Source organism: Macrobrachium rosenbergii, chromosome 7, assembly GCF_040412425.1.
Source record: "Macrobrachium rosenbergii isolate ZJJX-2024 chromosome 7, ASM4041242v1, whole genome shotgun sequence".
NCBI classification, from domain to species: Eukaryota; Metazoa; Arthropoda; class Malacostraca; order Decapoda; family Palaemonidae; genus Macrobrachium; species Macrobrachium rosenbergii.
The window spans coordinates 7,154,945-7,178,026 of NC_089747.1; the positions used below are offsets into that span (position 1 = coordinate 7,154,945).

At 33.9% G+C, this 23,082-nt stretch overlaps 2 protein-coding genes across 5 annotated transcripts in view; one reads left to right on the plus strand and one right to left on the minus strand.

The window, feature by feature from the left end:
• The window catches only part of LOC136840061 (uncharacterized), a 1,603,746-nt gene that overhangs the window by 1,570,494 nt on the left and 10,170 nt on the right, over window positions 1–23,082 (plus strand). The window contains 4 exon segments of the mRNA XM_067106396.1: window positions 4,287–5,769; window positions 10,466–11,044; window positions 12,879–12,986; window positions 20,230–20,364. Coding sequence (XP_066962497.1) covers window positions 4,287–5,769; window positions 10,466–11,044; window positions 12,879–12,986; window positions 20,230–20,364 — 2,305 coding nt within the window.
• The window catches only part of LOC136840062 (rab-like protein 3), a 29,900-nt gene continuing 26,519 nt past the window's right edge, over window positions 19,702–23,082 (minus strand). For 3 of the 4 annotated variants that reach the window (XM_067106401.1, XM_067106400.1, XM_067106403.1), the window contains one exon: window positions 19,702–20,385. In XM_067106401.1, the coding sequence (XP_066962502.1) occupies window positions 20,378–20,385 (8 nt within the window). In that variant the 3' untranslated portion in view covers window positions 19,702–20,377. Of the gene's footprint in view, window positions 20,386–22,534; window positions 22,614–23,082 lie in introns of all 4 variants that reach the window. The other variant, XR_010853523.1, reaches the window with a different exon arrangement.

A 23,082-nucleotide genomic window follows, 5' to 3' on the forward strand; every position in this document is an offset into this window, starting at 1 on the left:
ACAGGCTTTCCGTAAATTAAGGCAACACCTTGCCTTAACGTTAAATTTTACATTTACTCAAATATTATTCGTGACATTGTACAGTTAATATTAGTTTCTTATATTATGAAACGTTGCCAAAAACGACATGGCCTACACTTATCATTTATATAATATATATATATATATATATATATATATATATATATATATATATATATATATATATATATATATATATATATATATATATATAAATATATATATATATATATATATATATATATATATATATATATATATATATATATATATATATACAGGTTATAACAAAGCTTTGGTTATATATAGTAACTGGTATTGAAATTTGTAATTAGATATAACTTACGTCTTATTCAAATCATTGTGAATAATGTTTACGATTTTGCAAGATGGTGTTGTTGGCTTTCCAACTTTGGTTTAAAAGCAAATCTGTTTATAAGTTATGACCTTGTTACTGCCTGAACTACAGTATAATGACGGAATATCTACTTTTGTCTGTGCACTGGTTGGTGGCCAGTGGCACTAGCGGATCCAGAGGGGGGCTGGGGACCTGGGCACGTGGCTCCCCCCATGAAAAATAATGACAGTAATAATATTGAAGATTTAGATAATAATAACATAATGAGAAATATAAAAGGGGAAAAAATAAAAAATCTATTTTAGAAATAATATACATTTATATTATATATGCACAGTATATATTTATAATATGAAAATTGGTGCCCCCATAAAATTTTTCTGGATCCGCTAGTGGGTCAGTAGCACTATCTTAGAGTTGTTAAAAATATTGACTTTCTTACTCAGAGAGAAAAGCAGTACAAAATCAGCAGTGTTTCATGCAACAATGCCAATGAGTATTTCACGTGGAATGATTAATCTCTTTATAAATACTTGTTTTGATAGAAAACTATGTATAGCATATGTTTAACAAGCAAGATTGTAATGTAATTGTAAAGTACAGTAACTTTTCATTTGAATGTAAGTAGTGAGGAACCACATAGCAAAATCATAGACTATGTGCTTATTCCTTTGGGTTAGGTGTAAGTTATAATTTTGATCTGTGGTCAGTGAAAAATGATTTTGGTGCAAAATGTTTGAGTGCCTCCGACATTTCGAAGAGATTTTTCAAAGCATATGTTTATTACACTAGGTTATCACATTGTAAAACTAAACTGTTTGTGTTAATGTATATATGAAAGAATAATGTTTACAATTTCCAAAGACATTTTTTAACATTCAGCGTCAATCTCTTATAACATTCAAATAGATATTGCTACGCTTTTCTCTACTTCAGTTTCTCACAAAAAGTTAAAAAAATATTCACTTGACGTGTAAGTTCTCTTTTGTAATGAAACTGAGTAATAATCTCGATTGCTATTCAGCCGTGGCATCTTTACGTACAAAGGAATTTTAGCAGGAACAAATTTTCGCGTTCATATGCCCCACAATGTTTTCCTCCTGTTATTTAATACATTAATTTCCACCAGACACAAAAGCTTTAAGAGACCAGACTCCCACAGCATGAAGAGGATATCCTTCAGGTATAAGTGAATCTCTTTTAGTGTTTTTATTATTATTATTATTATTATTATTATTATTATATTATTATTATTATTATTATTATTATTATTATTATTATTGTAACCATTTCTCCCCTTACATGGTTTACAATACCCTGGCCTTTTATTTTTAATTGTACTCTTCAATCATTGTAAGTAATATATTCGTTATGTTTCTTTATTGATTTTAATAGATTTTAGATTTAATTTCTCGCTACGCCAAAATTGTTTAAATTGTTTAAACAATTTATTGCATTTGAGTTTTTAAATGTTTTACGCTACTGTGTTTTTCTTTGTAGATATTCTGTACAATTTTATAAATATGCAATAACTTTTGCCCTTACAACTTATTTGTTAAGTATTTCCTTCACCGGAAAAAATTTATATTTCAAATAATTATTACTCTTTGCAAATATTTTACCATTGTTAGTCACGTTTACGCTCTGACCAGTTTATTTTCTTCACTCATTTGTTGTATATAATTTTTTCTTAGTAAATACACTGACCCTGTAATGTTCATCAGCTACGGTAAACATGTAACATTAATTTTTATTCGAATCTTTTTTTCAATTAAATCGTAAACTTGAGTCACATACTAGACTTGAACTTTATTCATTAATCCATTTTCATTTCAAGGTTTGGTGAATTTCATTTCTAAATGACTTCAGTACTATAGCTGCTTTCTCTACAGATGTGATTTATTGTTAACCCCGAACAATATATCACAAAATTTTATCTCTTCTCGGATAATAGATTCATGTCGGTACGCTGCGACTGTACATTTGTAAACTGTTGTAGAACATTGTTATGAATGTTCATCATACTGCAATTGTCATTTAAAATTTCTGCTACTAGTTAGAAAAGAATTGATATGTTGTAGCCTAGAATTTATTTTCATGTGATTATGTTACAACCAACTAAAAGTTAAACACTTTTTTTCACAATTTTTGTATTGGGGTTGAATCTTAAAATAATTGAAGGACCCCCACAAATCATTATTTTAGTGGTTTACCAATCGGACTTTGCAGTGTATTTGGCACTGGATAAAGGACTGAATATGAATATGTTCAAGGTGTGTTAGATGTACATAAAGCTTATCATATTTACTCACTGACAAGTATTTTCTCTTTGCCATGAGCAGGCAAATACTTATTGCCCAGAACACTGTGAATGTGTTAATGGTTTTTTTTTTAGTCTTTTAATATATATTTCAGTTTTGCTGCCTTTGTTATTAGTTTCATATTGTCAGTCAAGTCTATGTAGTAGGCATTCCTTGGTTATTGGTGGGGGTTCCGTTCCAACAGCGTGACGATAACCGAAAATCGGCGCTTGTAACCTGGTATCGGCGCCGATAACCGGAGATCGGCGCCTCTGTTAGGTGTCTATCGGTGCCAATACCCAGTTATCGGCGCCGATAAGCGGAAATCGGCGCCGAAAATCGCCAGTTTTCGTCGCTGGACAAGCGCCGTTAAACCAGACTGCCAATAACCAAGCCCGCCAATAACCAGGGACTGCCTTAAAGATTGAAGGGGCCAGATGTGTTCATCATAAAAGACCCAAGATTCGCGAAAGTATTTTTAGACATTCACTCAAGTTTGGTTAATTTCCTGTGTAACTTCGTTTTTTTTTTTATCTGCTGGTGATAATATCAGGATTATTTGAATATCACAATGAGAATTGTCATAGAATTTGGTAATTCTAAGAGGTCATCCATGTTCTGAATAACTTTTAAAAATGTTATTCAAGACTTGACGTAGAAAATTATTAAAAGCAGCATCGGCAGTGGTAAGAGTATTAATTATTAAAGTGCTTGATTAGACATTAATGACAGAAAAGTTTGTGTAAGTTTCAGTGCCTTACAAAAGTAAGTAATTTCTCATACTGGAATGATCATAAACAATGGAAAAGTTTGTGTCAGTGTATGTGTGTGTGTATTTAAATATTGTACCTGTTATTTAAAGCATTCTTACACACTCTTGTGCTTTAATGTTCCACAATTGTTTACTCATTCCCTTTTGAGTGTTCATAAACCCCATACATATCAATAGGCAAACCCTATGATCTGTTTGAGAATATATGATAAGATGGGACACATCTGAGAATTATGTCTGCTTGGAAGGTTCGATTTTGTAGAATATTACATTTTAAAAGATGTGTTCCACAAAAGTGGCTGCAGGGATGAACTTGTATCGCTGTTGATTTATTCTTGGTTGCATCTTTGAAAGTTGTTTAATGTAAATGTTTGTTTGTTTTAGGAAATGACAGCGATTTTACATTTTAACGATAACAAATATGTTCATTATTAGCATAGTCACTTGGCTATATGCAGTGTGTACTTACTGTGTCATACTTGCAATTGCTTTTATGTAGGTATTTGCAAATATGCAGTTTCGTTTTTTTTAATAAGGGGTTTTTACAGAGTTGATCAAACAACAGGTAAAATTATTTATATTTTTCTGCATTTTTCTTGTAGGATTTTTCCTTCTACTACCTTATGGAGCATTTGGTTGTTACATTTTATACATTAAATATCATTTTAATGACCCTCAAGGGACTGGTTTGAGATCTGTGGTTTGTGATCTGATACCAGGATGCCAAGCGGAGTGACAGCTTGGTATGTTTTCGAATAAAATGTAGCGTTGATAGCTAGGCTCTCATTCATCGTGAAGCAGTACGTAAATCTCCTCACCAATCACATCATTTCAGGAAAATCAGCGGTCGAAGCGGTAGCGACTCTTCGGGCGGGGGCGCTCGCGGGGTCTTGAAGAGAATGGCCCGTGTCACCAGCGACGAAACAAACCAGGTGGTCAGCCCTGGCAGAACATCGTCCAATGAGGAGCAGGGAGTTCTGGGAGCAGGGTTGCCCCTGCTGCAGAGGTTGAAACTCCTCAAGGAGAAGGAAGATAAGGAGGAAAGAGAAAGGCAGAGAATCAAAGAGGAGGAGGCAAAGCAACAAGAACCTGCTCCTGTTGAAGAAGAACCAGAAGTTATTGGTGCTGGTTTGCCCCTCTTTGCGCGGTTAAGGCTCTTGAAAGCAAAGGAAGAGAAAGAGAGGATGGAGAGAGAAGAAAAAGAGCAAGGAGAAAAAGAAAAGGGTAAGGAAGAAGAGAAAGGTAAAGCCGAAGAACCACCTAAAAAATTAGTGTCACCTGTCAAAGATCAGCCGGCAAAACCTCCAGAAGCACAAGAGGGACCAGCAAAAGAAGTGCCTGCGCAGCCAGCGGAGGTTAAACCAAAGATTGGAGCGGGATTGATGAAGAACAAACTTCGAGCAGCTGTTCTTTCGAAAGCTGCACCACCGCCACCCCAGGCTGCACCAGCAGCAGCAGCAGCAGCAGTAGTAGCAGGAGAGACTGCTTCAAAAGCAGAACCTACAACTTCTGCAGCAAGCTCCTCGTCAACCACATTGACAACAACATCACAAACGACAGAAGCTCCTGCAGCAGGTGGGTTAGCTGGTATATTGGCGAAAAAAGCGAAAGCAGATGCAGAGGCTAAGTCCCAAGTGAAGAGTCCCATTAACGATTTAAACAAGGGTTTAGATACGAAACCTACCAGTGAAGGAGCTGTAGATAAAGTAGGCAATAATAATTCCTTAGCAGCAAAAGATATTCATGCTAATAGTAATAGTGTGCAAGGAGGAGACGCATTAGAAAAAGCTTTTGGTAAACTGCTCTCAAAGAAACTCAATACAGCACCAAAAGAAAAACCCATTTCACCTGTGATAGAGAAGCCTGCCACGGAGGTTCTCAAGTTACAATTTACAACGACTAAAGACAAAATAAATCGAAGTGATAGTTTTAAGAGAGCTATGGACGAGGGTTTAATTAGAAGTACAGATGAAAGTGATTTGAATATCAAACCTTCAGAGGAAGTGAAAAAAGTTGTTGAACGCTCAAAGGAGAGTGAAAGTGAAGAGGGCAAACAAAGTTCCGAGGATAAGAAAGGTGGGGAGAGTCAGAGTGAAAATGAAGTGTCTCCTGTCAGTGATTCAAAGCAAATAGTAAGCAAACAGGAAACGGAAGAGGGTAGGAGAAAAAGTATTGATAAAACATCTAAACCTGAAAGTGAAGAAGGGCTTTTGAGACGAGGATCAAGTGAGAAAAAAGATAGTTCACCAGTAGAAGCCAGAAGACAGCCTTCAATAAATGTGCCCACAATTCAACACAAGAAAATAGATTCATTAAAAGTAAGCAAGTTATACTTTTTAGAGTTGAGTGAGATATATATATATATATATATATATATATATATATATATATATATATATATATATATATATATATATATATATATATATATATATATAAATATATATTATACATATATATATATGAAATATACATATATACACACATACATATATATACATATGCAGTATATATATATGTGATAATTCCCTTTATACACATGTTACTATAGATTTAGGCTGAGTTGTTTGAAATCTTTTCAGGTCACGTAGTATAGGCAGAATTTTACTTGTCAATTGATCTTAGAGGAAGGTAATGATATCTTTAGAAATAAATATATTTATTTATGCCTTTTAACTGCAAAATAAATAATGTGGAATGCTGGAAGTTAACAAAATGGAGGCAAATGCAATATGAACATTTGTGGAGTTCATGATGCTTTCCATGGTAACCTTTAATTATAAAAACTCCATTTTTAATTTTATAAAACTCTATTTTTAATTTTTATATTTGCTACAGTCATCAACAGAAAGTTTAAACTAGGTGCTTAAAGGAAGGAAACTGCTTTTAGGCTTCAGGTGCTGAGACTGTACCTGCCAGTAATCGGTACACTGTGAAGGGCTGGTAGCTTAACTTTTAAATTGTGAGGGGCTGTGTAGTTGGAAAATTTGCATTTTATGGAATAAATGCCTTAATTTATTCCCTCAGTGTTTACTTTTGGCAGGGATACAAGATTCTTTGAGTCTGCTGTAGCTATTGCCCATATTCTCTCCTAGCAATGCAGATTGTTTATAGTGACTTTTTTGTACTAACTTCCACCTCTTCTTGGTGTTGTGGCTGATTGCAGAGGTAAAGCACATTATCTCTGCCAACTAAAAGTAGAAATGGATTACCTCAACTACAGTACATACTAAATGCTTCTTTGCTGTTCCTGAAAATGGTTTGTAATAACTGTTTTTGACATTGTTAATAATTTAGTTGGACAAAATGATATCTTGTCAACCCAAGCTATCACTTTACACAAAACTGTACCACTGGTTCGTTGTTTGCAATGTCCTAATTTGTCAAACTCCTCAACTGGGTATTAAGGTTTTCGTTTGATAAATTCAGTGGAGGTAATGAAATATGAAGAACATTATAAAAATTCTGCAGAAATGTTTGTTTAGATAGTCTCAGAACTCTTAGGTGACTTTCTTGTTTTGAAATTATGGCAAGAGCTAGATATTATGTGCTAATTGTTGACAGGTTTGCACAGCATTAGTTTACAAGCAGTTTTTTTCTTCTTAAGTTGCCTATTTCTAACTTGATTCGATAGGTAAGGCACTATGCTACAATTTTATTTATGTACATAGACCCATAAATGCATTCCCTTCAATACCATTGTCTTCCTCCAAGACTTTTAAGGCAAGTAAAAATTGCCTTTTTAACAGTACAGTATATTAGATATGAAATGCACTTAGACAAATGCTAACATACATAGTATATACTGTATACATGTAAATGTATTATATACATGTATATGTGTGTGTATATATATATATATATATATATATATATATATATATATATATATATATATATATATATACATATATATATATATATGTATATATATATAAATAATACTGTGTACATATATTGTATATATACTGTATATATATATTATGCAAATATGTATAATATATGCACAGTATATACTGTATATATTTATTATATATACTTGTATACTACATACATTCATACCTACATACATACCCATTACGTATATGTACAAGCAGCTAATATATGCTGCACGTTTGAACTGAGTTTATGAGTATGTGCTGTATATATACTGTATTGTGTGGTACATTATATACAGTTATATATATTATATATATATATATATATATATATATATATATATATATATATATATATATATATATATATATATATATATATATATATATCTATATCTATCTATATCTATATCTATCTATATATATATATATATATATAATATATATATATATATATATATATATATATATATATATATATATATATATATATATATATATACACACACACACACACTCATGCATATTGGTAGATGATGCTACAGTAGATGAATAGGATTATATTTTATATACAGATTAGAGTGACAGAAAATGTGTAAATTCATTTCTTATGTATCTTTACTCCTAATTATGGCTCTAATTTTGTAACACGTCAGTTTATTTAATTTACCTGGTAGATTTGGAAAATAACACTCAAGTCTCTCTTGAATTCAGCTGATACTAGTTGCAAATCCAAGACTACTTATTGAACTGAAGCTTGGTTAATTTTTTTTTACAATAATCCACTGTGATTTAGAAGCTGCCTATTATACATAGTACCTCAGGAATCCAGTATTATTACTGTTAGTTCCTTGCTTTGCATTGGTTTAAATTTTATAGCAGCAACAGCACCTATTCCAAGTTTTACAGACTAGCAGAGAAATCACATCAAGAAAAATGACTTGGGCAGTAGTGACAGAAACACTAATAAGAATTTCAATCAAAGTCTCCGTTTACAAATTTATTGTTTAAAGATTAATTAATAAAGAATTGCCATTCTACTCTTTCTAGTGTTAATTGGAACGAAAAATATAACTGATGTTCAAGAATGAAATAAGATTTTGGTTATTTTGTCAGTTGTATATTTCTTGAAATGTTAAAAAGTCTACTTTTGAGTAGCATCTTTTTTAACTTCAGAAGGAAGGCAAAGTTACAGAAGATTATTTTAAAATTTGGTATAGCTCTATTTATTTGTTCATCATGAAAGTGAACAATTTATTTTATTTTACAATAGTTTTGTTGTTTACCAAAAGAAGCACAGTATTCTTATTCTTATTCCCTTCAACACATTGGTTACTGGAAACTTTCACTGACAAGATGAAAACTAGTTTGTTATGCTGTGATAATCCAAATTTTCCCAAGAGCTCTTCTGCACTGACCTTTCGTAAAATTGTCATTAAGAAAAATCTACTTGTTTATTTTCCAGTTCTGTACAGTATTAGAAAAAACATTTGTATGAGATCATATGGATGTCTTGTCAGTTTAAGGAAAGTGAATGTTGTTGATGCGGATGCCTTAATAGTTTAAAAGTTAACTTATATAGTCTGTATATGCATATAATTATACTGTTAAATTAGTTGAGCTATAGTGTAGTGAGTAGAAATCAGTTTATATACTTAGTACTCATATAGCATTGCAACTCAACAGTATTGCAATGAAAGGATAGACTACTGAATCCTTTGTATCTGATATGTTTGAATTTCTGATTTGCTGTCTATTAAGAGACCACCATTTCATATGGAAAATGTCAATCAATTTCATATGTCAAATTGGAAAAATTTTTTTGTCAATTAATGTAAGAACTTTACCTTGTAATGCTGTATATTTGAAGGTAAGACTGGCATGCGATTCGCTCATTTGATAATGCTGTAGCATGGACTTCTTACCGAATTAACTATTAATTTGTCAAAGATTGCCCTCGCCCTCTCCTTTATTCGTATTTCCATTCTGAAAATATTTGCTTCGTCATTTTGTAAATGTTTCCCCCCCCCCCTTCTTTCTACTTTCCATTATCCTTTAGTCTGAAGAAGAGAATTGAGCATCTTTCATCAGAGAATGATTTTTCTTATATTCACCCTCAGAGTCTGTGTAACTTCCAGATAAGTTAAAATTTATATCCTGCAAAAAAAGAAAGCTTAGTGATGGCAGCCTTTACACATGGTGATAAGTGTTACAAGCAGAAGAAATAGAATAATTACTGTAACGTATCTCTGACTGTCAGCCATTGGGCCAGTACTGTTCAAATGACCCTCCTGTACAACAGTTAGATGGAGCTGACCATATGGAACACAGGTTGTTATTCATTTGAACAGCCTGTAATTGTAACCCAAATACACAAACTTCTCCAATTTAAGTATTTAAAACTATTACTTGGCTGAAATATGTATTTATTTATTGTTTTTGTGTTAAATTTACTATATAATCCATTCTCTTGGGAATTATTGCTGTTAGTATTGAATTTTCATGACCTGTGATTAATGATGGAATTGTTACTGATGGCAGTGACATTTAATATATTAATTAATATTTCCACAAGACAGACACACATGGCTTCTAATTTTTGGCCATTTATAACATTATTTTTAAATGTGATTTAAAATGGCATTACTGGAAACAGACATTAAACCACAGGTTGTTAGATCATTCTCTGGGGACTGATATTCAATGTCTTTTGGGAAATGAATCAGAAATTTTTTCCCCACTGTCCAAGATATTTTTGATGATTTATTAGTATGTGTGACTAATTCTTTATTTGAACAAAAGGTGTGGTGAAGTTTTCCATGTCTGTTATTATGATTATCTCTTTTTATTCCTCTTTATGCATAGTTGTCTTTTTATTGGATGCCTTTACATTGATGTGCATTGCAGGTTGATCTAGTACCAGCTTCTTTCAGCAACACCTTAAAAAATCCTATATCCCAACACATTGGAGGGAATGTATGGACCTGAAAGTTGCTGGTAACTCTCCTGCTTAGCACGACTATGGAAAACCCCACATGAATTTTGTTTAAATAAGAATGCCAGTTCATACTTTGTATTTATGTGATTTAATTTTGACCATAACTTAATATACTTTCCATCATCTTTTACATTCAAGATTGCTAGTCATCTCCCGTGTTTTACATCATCGAAATCAAACAGCCATTTTTCGTCGTCTCAAAATCAGGTACCTAGTGAAGACGTGTCTCCGCCTTTATCTTCCCCGGAAAGCACTGAGACCCCTGAGAGAAAGACTTTGAAAAGTATTCTCAAGCGCATGTCCAGAGAAGATTCCAAAGGGAACCTTTTGCCCCCAGATGGTGCTGACTTGAGAAAACTCATGAAAGCGCCGACTGTGGAGGGTTTTGTTGCTAGGAGGTCAAAGTTCAGCAAATCCGTATCTTTCCAGCGAAAAACCCTTTCTTCTCCTCCTCCACCAGCTCTTTTGGACGAGCTTAAGAACTCATCATCTTCATCCTCATCACAGTCACAGGTCGAGTCCTCGTCTGTTCCAGTTATCCCTACCATTGTACAGCCACCAACTTCTCTCAAGGGAAAGCCCAACGATAGTTGCAATACTACTGATGGTGTCAGTAAGTTGATGGTGAAGCTGGGTAGCATAGGATTGGATGGAACAGCAGACCCACAGACACAAGATCTGGTCTTAGGGGTTAGAAAAATTCTCAGAGATAAAATGGTGAGTTCTGTTATGAAAAACCCTGACTCATGATAATGGAAGACTACAAGAAGAAGTTTGCACATCTTTATTTATGTAGCACTTAGTTGTGACTTTTTTACGTAATTATCATCATCATCATCTCACTCAACTTACACAAACTTACAGACTGACAGCAAGGAAAACTGAGGCATGTGTGTTCTGCAAACTAATGTTGTACAAAAAAAAGACTTATTAGGTTGAGGCTTGCTACTGTTAGTCTTTTTGTATTGTGCTGTTTAGAAGTCAGGTGTTTACACTTTCAAGCAAATCAGTGAAAGGTAAAGGAAATTTACATTTTATGAACCAAGGCATTGTTTAAATGCTTCAAGAATGAAAATCAGAAGATATCAGTTATCATTTTTGTCAGCTGTTATCATATAGCACAAAGTGCTTTGACTCATTTACCTTGGGTTTCAAACTCAGTAGCATATATCAGTCTAGCAAGGTGGTTGGTTAAGGCTATAATCTCTAGTTAAGTCCTTGTCTTTATGATTAGTTCATTGGTAGAAATCTATTTGGGCAGTTGTTAATCATAGAAAGATTTCAGTGTAAAAACAGTGCTCTCAGGGGTTATTCTGTTCCTTAGTGTAAGGAATGAAGCGTTATATTAGTTATATCTTTTGTTCATGGGGGATTGAATGCACTAACACTTTAATTTGAATGTGGAGACCTCAAAATTTTGAGTTAGTGTAGCTTAATTTAGGTGTAGATGTTTGCATGAAGACTATGCACAACAAGTAATCTCAAGACAAAATCAAATTCTCCTGCCTTAGGGTATTTATTGAAATCTCGGTTGCACCTTGAGTTTTTAGGTATAAATTGCAGATGTACTAAGCTTAGCAAGCAGGATGAAACTTGACGTAGCCTGTGAATGCAGTGAAAAGTTGGTCACAAGTTTTTGTCTTCTACAACTTGTTGTAAAAAGAAAGGATAACTAGAAAGTTTCCTTGCATAGTGCTTGATTTCCTTTTTGGGGTGCATTTTATGATTTACTCATCAGAAATTAGTATTGCATACAAATTCAACTGTCTTGCAATTTCTTTCTTCAAACATTTTCAAAATGTATATGCCTGATCTTTGACAGCTCCTAAAAGAACTGTAAAAAAGTAAAGTTACCACTGTCAGTACAATATGCCCTACCTTGTGCTATTGTTTCTTTTCCTTGTTAAGGTTCATATTACGGGCTGCATGATTGGAAGAAAGCTCTCTTCAAATACAAAATAGATTCAGTTGAGCTGAAAGAAGTAAGCCATAGCCTGAAATAGTAAGTTACCGTACTTGAGATTAGTGACAAGGAAGATAAACTTGAAACAAAAACAATCGGTAAAGACCAGTTCCCTTCTGATTCATGATACCACTTAAACACATCAATCAAATAAAGAGACCTTTCCATATACTGTACCAGCTTAAGATCCTCTTATATTTTTATTTACCTCTAAATTTAAGCTTTATTTTCATGCATATAAAATTGCTTTTTTTTTTTATTCCAGTGTGTTAATAAATTTGACATAAGACTGCCATATATTTTGCATGTATCAATGTTTTTGATTCCTTGAATTTTACCAACTTTTGCTATAGTGTTCAGCTTTAGAGCTTGCCTGAGAGTTTTCCTTTTTAGACATTTTTAGATTATTTTCATAGCTTATGATAATGAATTATCCATATTTTACTCTTTTCATAATATAAAGCCATGTAAATAGTGTATTTACTTAAAGCTTGTTTTGTTGCCATTAGGTAATGGTATGGCTTAGGAGTTGTTATTTCAGTCATTGGCAGCTACTGAATCAATTTTTTCCCCTTCGTCAACACCCAGGATGATGTGGAGGTAGCGTGGGTTGCAAGAGTGAAAGAACTACAGCAACAGTTGGCTGATAGGGATGCAACCATAAGACATCTTACGCACACTATATCCAGGCTGCAGGTGGGTATCTGAGGAAAATAAAACATTGCAGATGCAATGTAAATGGTCATTGATGTTCTTTGTGAATCTGAAAAAACTGAGTGTTGCAGGATAAGTATAGGTATAATTATTACTCCATATATAATGCTTTACCTTAAGAAAGGTTGTCTTACAAAAGTAAAACCAGCAGTCCAGCTTCTTCCTACATTTTTTTTTATTTCTAGCCTTAAAGCAGGGCTCACTTCAAATAGAAGTATGCCAGTGATCACAGAAACCATAACAAAATGTTATATACTGTAAATGCAGCCTCTCTTCATGCAGTCAGGTTTTAGGAGACCCTGATAAGATTTCATGATTTGGATTTGATAACTTGTGGAAAAGGCAGTGAAGCAAACAAAAGGATTAGTACAATAATTTGTATAATAGATACAAGTGTCAGTACCTTGACAACTGTGTTTTGTTTGTAACAGTGTCAGAGTGTTTTCCTATACTTATGCTTAATCTGACAAATTTTTGGTGTTTTATGAGAGGGAGAGAGAGAATGTTGGTGTGAAGTACTATGGAAACCCTTTATACTTCAATCTAGATTTGTTCTTCTCTATATTATCTACACCTACCCAAATCTTACTTGTACCTTGTCTATTTCTTGCACTGAATTCAAGGGAGAACATGGTCAGTCTGAGGGAAATGCCTGCATGATGTTTTTGTTTGATTTGTATTTGGTGAAGAAAATCGGTTTCCCAGTTGATACGATTGTATATATTGTCAGATATTTTATAGTTTCTTAATAAGGCTAAATCATCTTAAGGTACATTAGCATAACCATATCATTCATTCCCTTTTTTTCAAACTTTCTCTTTTTTTACTTCTTTCTATCACATCATTTTTTAGAAAATTCCATAATTCTTTTAAAAAAGGATACTCCTCCTAGTATTGGGTGATTTTACTTCACTCATTACTGCTATTTCATTGACAATTGAACATCAGTGGAAATGAAAATGAAACTACATTTCTGTCTATGTTTAACCTATAGATTTAATGACTAAATGTTTTCACTATATTTTTTTCATTTTTTTCAAATTTGGATAACTCACTGTCTTGGACAGTTTAGTTTAGTCAGTGCTGTACCATTTCATGGGTACACTGACATCGACTGAAATTTTACCAGTGCATTTAGATGATAAACAACTACTTTTAGTCACGTTTTTAGTATCTTTTCTTCATTCTAACATCACTAGAATTCAGTACAACAATTCCTTTAGAAAGAAAATGGATCAAACCTCATGTGGACATTATTATATCCATACATAAGGGTATAGGTATTTTTGCATGGCCATCTTGTCATTTGCATCTCTAGATTTCTGTCTTGATGCATGTCTGTCACTCTCTCCGTACCCAGGAGAATCTGCATGCCGGTGTGATTTCAACAGGAAGTAAATTAATCTGTGAAGTGGTTCATTAGTGGTTTGCAAAACTGCTTTTTCCCAGTTCTGTGCTTGTTTATGCATGCAGAACTGTTGTGGAAGAATGAAATACTGCATACACTTCTCCTTTATTGCCTGATTGTACCAGTACCTATTACATATAGTTATTTAGATTGATAGGGTTTTTCATCCTAAACTGAAATCCCATTCAGAATGAAAGAAGAATGGGCAGCTACCATGAGGTTATGATTTTTTTTGTTTACCTTAACCAGAAGAGCAAAGAACCATGGTTGCTCTCATAATATGAATACAAATGAGCAGTACAATGTTGGTGGAAGCATTATCAGTTTCAGGTTGTATTCAAAATCAGTGTACAGTACAGTACAGTATACAGTACTTTTGATAGGTATGAAATCTAAACTTGTTTGAAATCCAGTTCAGAAGTGTGGCCTGACAGTTCTTTTAAAGGATGGTGTACACCTGGAACCATAATTACAGCTGTTAATGAATAACCCCTTGTATTTCTTGCTTAACAACTACTGTCCTTTTACCTCGTTTCCCTCATATCTTTTGCTAACTTTCACGTAGCAGCAATGGTGTTCCTTATGTCAGAGCACACAGGATTGCTCATTATCACTGTAAATTGGAGCATTAAGGTTCTCAGCAGACAGAAAGAAAGGTGTAGGAGAGGCATTTGAAAATGTTTCTTTCTGTACCAGGTTTGTACTGCATATTAGTAATGTTCCCTTATACTGTATAGGATTAAGGAACAGTGAGCTGGTTGCCGTTTTAACTAGCCTTTACTCATACTGTATAGGATTAAGGAACAGTGAACTGGTTGCCTTTCTAACTAGCCTTTACTCATCTTCTGTTCCTCCTTCAGTGATTAGACACCATTTTTCCTCATAAACAACAAAAAAAAAAACAAATTGGGTAATTGGGAAGGCAATGGTTTTCCATTAATGTAGAATCCAAAAAGAGGTCTAATTCTAAAGCACTACAGACCATTTACTGTTTGTTTCACAGATTCTGGTCAAATTATAACTACTGGATTACTTCTTGTAGAACTTTGCTTTCTTTGCTAATGCTGTGTTCTGCAACTTGGCGAGATACATTTTTCAAGTATTTTCATTATGTAGGTCACAGTTAGCTGCTGTGACAAAATTACTCATTTCATTTTCAAATTGTACAGCATATCACGTTACCCATCTAGAGTTTGATGCCCCAACCTTTAATGAAAGAAATAATCAGTGATCTGAAAGTGTAAGTGAAAATTCTGGGGTATGCAATTAATGGTGCTATAAAGGATATTGTAATTCTTAAAGGCTAGCTTTTAACCCAGATGTCAAACATGGTAGCAATGCTATTTAACAGGATATTACTGTACTACCCTATCCTGTGTTCTACAATGGCATGCATTTTAATTGCACACAAAGTTCATTATCCTTCCAAAGAAAGTGAGCGCAAGGGGTATGTGGCTTCAATGAAATTTGGAAGATTCTGAGTTTCTGTTGAAATCTGATCTCCTCCCATCGCTATTTTCCATACTAAACCCCTTTGCTTCTCATAATCTGAATCATTCTGCTACATGAATCTTCCGTCAGCTAAGTTCACTGCCTGAAAATTTTGTACATGTCATAGGCTTTTACAATACTTTGAAAATCAAGCAGTAATATGTCTTGAGGACTTCGAGTCCTTTTATATAAAAATCAAGCTGCATGTTTGTTTTATATTTTGAATAATTCAATGTAATTATATTGTATACAGTACTGACATAAATACTGTCGTATAGTTTGTGCTAACAGTTTCTTATTGAAGTGACATCCCTTGAATCTGATCTCCAATACTGTATATATCAAAGCTATAGGTTGTAGTTTGATTTTCAAGATTTTAATAAAATTGCAGTAGAGATGTATTGTAATTATAAATCTTATCATGTAGTTATTTTGTTATTTAAATACCTACTAATGTATGTATTGTAGTTGATGTCTGTGTATGTAAATACAGTATAAAGGTAGTTTTAGTCTCTGTATTTTCTGCTAAAATGCTTCTAAAACAAATTGTTATGAGGAACATAATTAGTGACATCAGTAGTGAGTCACTGAAATGGTTCAACTGATGTTGAAAGACATTCCATGGTTTCTTTTGAAAGCCAAGTACCAGCTATATGTATATTTTTAGAAATAAGTAATTACTTCAGGAAGTCATACACTCTGTGTATTCTTCTTGGAAACTTGAATTCTTTCTGTCTTTGAGAGTTTTGTGGATACATCTTTTATATGATAATCCCTTAGCACCGTTACTTTCTACATACAGTACTGTACCTTGTGAATCAGGGTGGACTCTGCACAGTTCATTTAATTTACGGTTACATAAAGCAAGATACGCTTTCAGGATGAAATTTATATCTTTTAGAGTTTGGACATCGATTTGTTGTCAAAATTTCATTTCTGCATTGTCAGTCATTTTTTATGCAAGATCCAAAGGGGATAGATAATTACTGCTGCTTTATCATTATTCAGTTCAGGTTTAAGGGTGCCACCAGGCAACCTGCAGGTGGCTATGAAAGAGCATCTGTCTTGGATTTTGTTTAGCCACTTATCCGCGACACACCGGAGTTGGACCAAGGGTAGAGAGATCTGTGTAAGCTAGAATTTGAACAACAGAGTTGTTTCATGGCTTTTAAGGAAAGCTGCATTGATTACTCGAATTCATTTTCTGAGTGTTTCTGTGGCAACAGTAAGGTACTCATCTTAAATTGGAAGGGATCAAAGACTAGGTGAAAATATTTTTTTTTCTCATTCCATCACTTTAAAATTATTAATGCCTGTTTTGTTTGGATTAACTTCATGTTTGTTCATTTCTTTTATATTAAGCTGGCCTTGTGCCATGGGGGTGGGGGTGCTCTTAATTCAGGGCAGCCCCTAAGCAACTTCATGTTAATGTTAACATGAAAGAAATTGATTTATATACCCGTATATTAAGATAAAATAGGATGAAAAATCGAAATTGTCAAGGCAAGAAAATGCAAAATTACAATAAACACAAACTGATAATAATCATATGATAGAATTATCCATCAATTATAGGCAAAAAGATATAGGTATGTGCCCACCTGTTGTTTGCCTTAAGTATACTTCCAGTGTTGATGACGTTATAATTACCTTATTACTACATGATATATATTAAAGCTATAAGTGAAAATCAAATTAAAGAATTGAACTTCTGCTCTCAACCGGGATTTGAACACATCTTCCCTGTTGCAAAAGATCAGCTTCACTGATTCCACCATAAAATACATTTTTTTCCCCATATTTAAGTCAGTGTCACTTTTTGTGCCTACCTGTTGTTTGCCTCAAGTATATTTCCATAAGAGGCTCTCTTGCACACCAATATTGATGACATTATAATAACTTTTTCACATGATATATGAGAAACTGTATGAGAAAATATACTCTCTTCCTCAGACTTGTGGTTTTTTCATAGTTGTTACAGCATGTCATTAAGTTTCTGAAACAAAGCCTGTGCCTTTAAAGGTAGGTTTAATGGTTAACAAGTGGCTTTACCAAGCTTCACCTCATGGTGTTTGTGCAGTTTTGTTGCCCATGCAGGATGAAATTCTTGTTATTGAGCCTCATTCAAACCAATGACCATTACACTTGAGACATTTGGCATGCAAACTTAAGCAAGACCTTTGAGATTGGTAGTTGCTATGGGCTAGAAGATCCCGCCTTTACATGAAGTATTCAGCAGCAAGGTAAATAATGCATCCAAAACTGTGACTGTCCTTTCCAGGAGGAGTTGCTTATCTTTTGACTAGTCTTCCAAAAGTCAGTGGCACTGCTGCAAAGCAAGGGGGCCATACAGCACATTCACCTTGCCAAATATTGACCTATAGGTAGCTGAATTGCAAGGTAACCTCATGTTGCCTTTTAACCAAAGCTATGCAGCCACATATAATTTATCCTCATGTCCAGGTACAGTGCTTAATAGACTAATGAAAAGACCGTACTTGTATTAGGTACTAAATAAGTATTAAAAGTTAGTTAAAGTGGCTGGTTTCAATTCTTCCGTCTGCCTGAAGGTACTCGGCAAACGTCACCAAGGTTTCCCTAACCCTAACCCCAGCACAGGCCCCACGCTTGAACAGTAACTGACTATGGTGCAGACCCAGTGATGTTTTTTGTAGCCCTAGGGGAAGTATGAACTCTCAACATCCGAGTAGAATGTCAAGACGGCTTGAGCATGGTAATGTGAGTGTTTATGTTCCTGACACATCATTTTATCAGGCTCTTCTGACCCACGTATCATGTTCCAGAGTTCAATTGTTTACTCTCCAGTACTGACCAATTGGTATTATAAATTGTATTAACAATAAATTACTCTGGTTATGACATGTTGCTGTATCAATCACTATAGTTGAGGTTTTTCCCAGATATGAGGTTTTCCCAATCTTGGAGTGCATGTACGTACTGTAGTTCTTGTGTGTAAATAATTTTGTAATATGTAAACTTTAAAGGAGTTCTTATTCATTAGCCATCTTATCTCTTTAATTATTTTTTCCCTTTTTATTTTTTCCTTCATGTTATGAAGTTTCAAACAAAACATTTTAAATCTTTATGGTCACAGTTTTCACTATGTTAAAATCTCAAATTCAACAATAAAAGCCTTCTTATCACCCATTCTTCAGGTTTTCTTCCATAGTACATTGCACTGGAATACCATTCTGTTAATTTTTTAAGAAAATGTCTTTCTCTGGATTTTGTATTACTGTATAAAAAAATTCATATTATACTTTGTACTGCCATCTTCCAAAAAATTCAGTCCCCTAAATTAGTTTTGTATTACATTATAGTGGTGCAAATAGGTTTTGTATGTAGAATGGCAGAGCCTCCTTTTATTAATATACATAACCTTTACAAATAGACAATACTCTATACGGATTTGTTGAGATTTTGCAAACCAACCCAAGAGAGAACAGCACTGTGATTCTGAAGTGAACTTTCTCTCAAAACTTGGGTGAATTATATATACAGTATAAATTAATTTACCAATATTTTATATGTAGTGTTAAAGATTTGTTGAGCACTGTACAGTATTGTGTTTTTCCCATTAGTAGCAATTTTTTGGACAGTTCAGTTATAGATACAGTAGCAGCTTAAAAATATAATTAAAAACAGAAAATGGCCTTGCATAAAAATTTTTAATGGTTTATTCCTTGAACTGCTTTATTACCTTTTGTTCTTGCAAGTGGTAGAGGGACAGTTCCAATTGCAGTAACAGATTCTTAGGTTTCAACTTATAAATTAATCTGAGATCATAATTCAGTATTTTATAGTTTGTGAACCATATACAGTAGATATAAAATGTATAAAAATCAGTTAAGCTTATACAGTATGGTAATCTGAAAATTTCTGACACAGTATCTTATTCTGAGAGAGCCTGGGTTATAAATTAAACCTTAAAGTGTGAAATTGTTTGGCTAAAAGCTATAGTGCACAGTGCATTTCCACTACTTGTTCCCCTGTGTTGGTAAATGTAAAATGTAAGTTTTTCTGAATAAGTGGATTTATGTGAAATGGTACACATATGACAGAAAATTTTAAGGATCTATGTTAAAAAGTGAATTTCTCTGTGTGACATATTTTAGTTGCATAAAATGTTTTTGAAATATCCATTATGTATTTTATGTCATTTAATTTCATTTGAATTATTCAATTCTACCCCACCAAAACTGGTATGCCTCGGCCTTTACATGCCCTCCATGTTTCTGTGGCTGTCCTGGTCGTGATTCTTGACCCTGTGTAACGTGTGATGCCCCCTCTGTGACTTGTGTGAAGGCGGGTGCGATGAGCGATGGCATTTGCAGTGAGAGCAGTCCTGAAAATGGAGGTTCAGCTAGACCCCCGGCAATTATTAGGTCACCATCAGAAGCTAGCATCAGTGGTTCTGACGATGATGAGCCACTCTTCATGGTGAGTTGATGTTTCATTCAACTGAAAACCAAAAATATGTGCAGTACTCATGCTATAAATTAGAGTTGGATAACTGTGTAAAAGCTATAAACTGAGCTTGCACTAAACTACTTCCACTTAACTACCACTTCCACTGCTATCTGCACTGTGCTTCTGAAGTAGTTTTGGCTGGGATGGAATCCAGTGTCCCCTATTTTTAAACTCCTCTTCACTGAAACCTTAGTTTGGCCATGCTTGCTCTTTGGCATATCTTTCACTTGTAGAATTTTACTCATATTCTACTTTCTCTCTTGGCAAAGATATGTTGTAAGGTTGACAAGTGCAGGCTGCAACATAATTCCTCATAGGAAATGGAATAGCCTGCTTCCATCTCTCAACCTTTGCCTTAAGTTCCTATGCCAGAAATGTCCTTAGCAACTTCTAGTAGTACTTGACATTATTATTTTCCTCTTCTAACCTAGTAATTGTAGAGATGCCTCCCTTTTTAAAAGCCATTCCTAGGCTGTCTGCTTTCTGATGGTTTCTTTAGAAAGATTCTAAGGCCCCTCTTTTTCTTTCCTTCTTTCTACTAAGTCATCTTATACCTCTCTGTGCTTTTCAAACCTTGAGGTGTGCAATACATTTTATTAATAAAAAATGAGGTGCGTGGCTTTAAGGCAGCCCACCTTTTTTCTTGAGTCTGAATGTGTTTAATTTTGAAATTTCATTTTTATCTAATTTCAGTTTTATCCTGTGTACACCCTGACACAATAAATGCATTTCAGTCAATCAGGAGAAGGGATGTAATGAAAGGAACATTTCATGCAACACGAATATGAAAATATCCTCAAATACCCTTGTTTGAGGCAACAACTAAGCTAGCTTCCTTACATTATGAGTTGGATGAGAGCTGAAACATTTTATAACACCACCATTGGCTAGGAAATACCACATAGTGTAGCACTTTGATACCATTAGAGCCTTATGTTTTCAAACCCAAATTACTTAGTAAACATATAAGGGCAAATGTAAATCTTATGTACAGTCTTCCTTGGAGGTGGTAAGGTAAGATTCTCTCAATCGGTATTCTTGAACCAAGTAAGATCTTCTCACATCCCCCTGAAACAAGCAAGACTTCTCCAACATTTCTTTATATTGATTGTCATGCTAAAAGGTTATAATTTCTGTTCTTTTCCAAGTTGTCATTGGAGTTTCATGTTGACTGTGCTTTGATTTGAATTTCATTATTTTTCAAGCTGTGTAAAGGTTAAGTACTGTAACACAATTTCTGTAGTTAAACTATTTAATAATTTTAGTAACTCCTCCTGTTGTATTGTTTGTACTGCAGTAGTTATTTTCTACAGTGCTGCCAACTTTCTTTTGAGTGTGATGAACCTTATACAGAATGTCACATTATTTTGAAACATCTACAGTGTAACTTTTTAAAATAATGTAGCATGATTTCTGTAGTTAAAGTATCCCATAATGTACTGTAGTTGTTATTTTATTCATTGCTGTCAACTTGATCTGATGATGTGTTTGCTTTAATGGCCCATTAATGATTGAAGTAATTATTATTGTCACTTGCATGAGCTATCAGAGTACTGGATGACACTATCACTGAACTGGAGAATTAAGTCTCACAGTTGGATCTATAGTCTGAAATAAGAAAATAGCATCCAGCATTTTATTAAGATTGAAAGCTTTTATCTGTAACTACTAAATAGTTTTGTTTTCTAATTTAAGGCATCATGTCACCAATTTGCAGGATAATATTTTGTGTATTTTAAATTTCTCATTATTAAGTATCACTTTTCGTGTGTAGAAGAGTCATGGAGAGTTTAGATTTTTAGAAAGAAACTTGAGATAATTCATGAGTATGTTTGTATGAGAAAGTTCATTCTTGTGATGCAGCCAAGTTATGGCAGATAATTGTTATAATAGTAACTCTTAATATGCATGTATCACACTTAATGTGAAATATATTTGACCTGTAAATAACACTGACCCATGATCTGTAACTATGTTGAAGCACAAATGCCTTTGTACATTCATTACACTATAATTCTAGTACTGTAGATTAATTAGTGTTTAACAAAGCATGATAAATGCATCCTGTTATCTTTTTTAGTTACAAAATTTAGTACACAAGTTGGATGGATATTTTGAGTTCATCAGGAAATTGGAATACCTGATAAGATGCATTCTCCAGTTGGCATAGCAGCAGGGATGTCATCACTCCTCATCTTAACATCTTGGCAAGGAGATAACTGTAGTTATAAGCAGTAATGATAGTTGAATTAGTAGAATAATTTTTTTTAAGATTGAATTGAATATAGAATTTAGGCCGAAGGCCAAGCACTGGGACCTATGAGGTCATTCAGTGCTGAAACGGAAATTGACAGTAAAAGGTTTGAAAGGTGTAACAGGAGGAAAACCTCGCATTTGCACTATGAATCAGTTGTTAGGAGGGGTGGAAAGTAAGATGGAAGAAAGAGAATATTAAAAGAGGTACAGTAAAAGGAACGAAAGGGGTTGCAGCTAGGGGCCGAAGGCACACTGCAAAGAACCTAAGTAATGCCTACAGTGCACCGCATGAGGTGCACTGACGGCACAACTTCTGTGTAGGGTTTTTCTTTATGAAATTACATGAATTGCAATTACGTCTTACCCCTTTATTGGCATCATAGGTGGCCTTGATACCATATAGATACTGTATAGTGTAATTCCGCTGCTCAT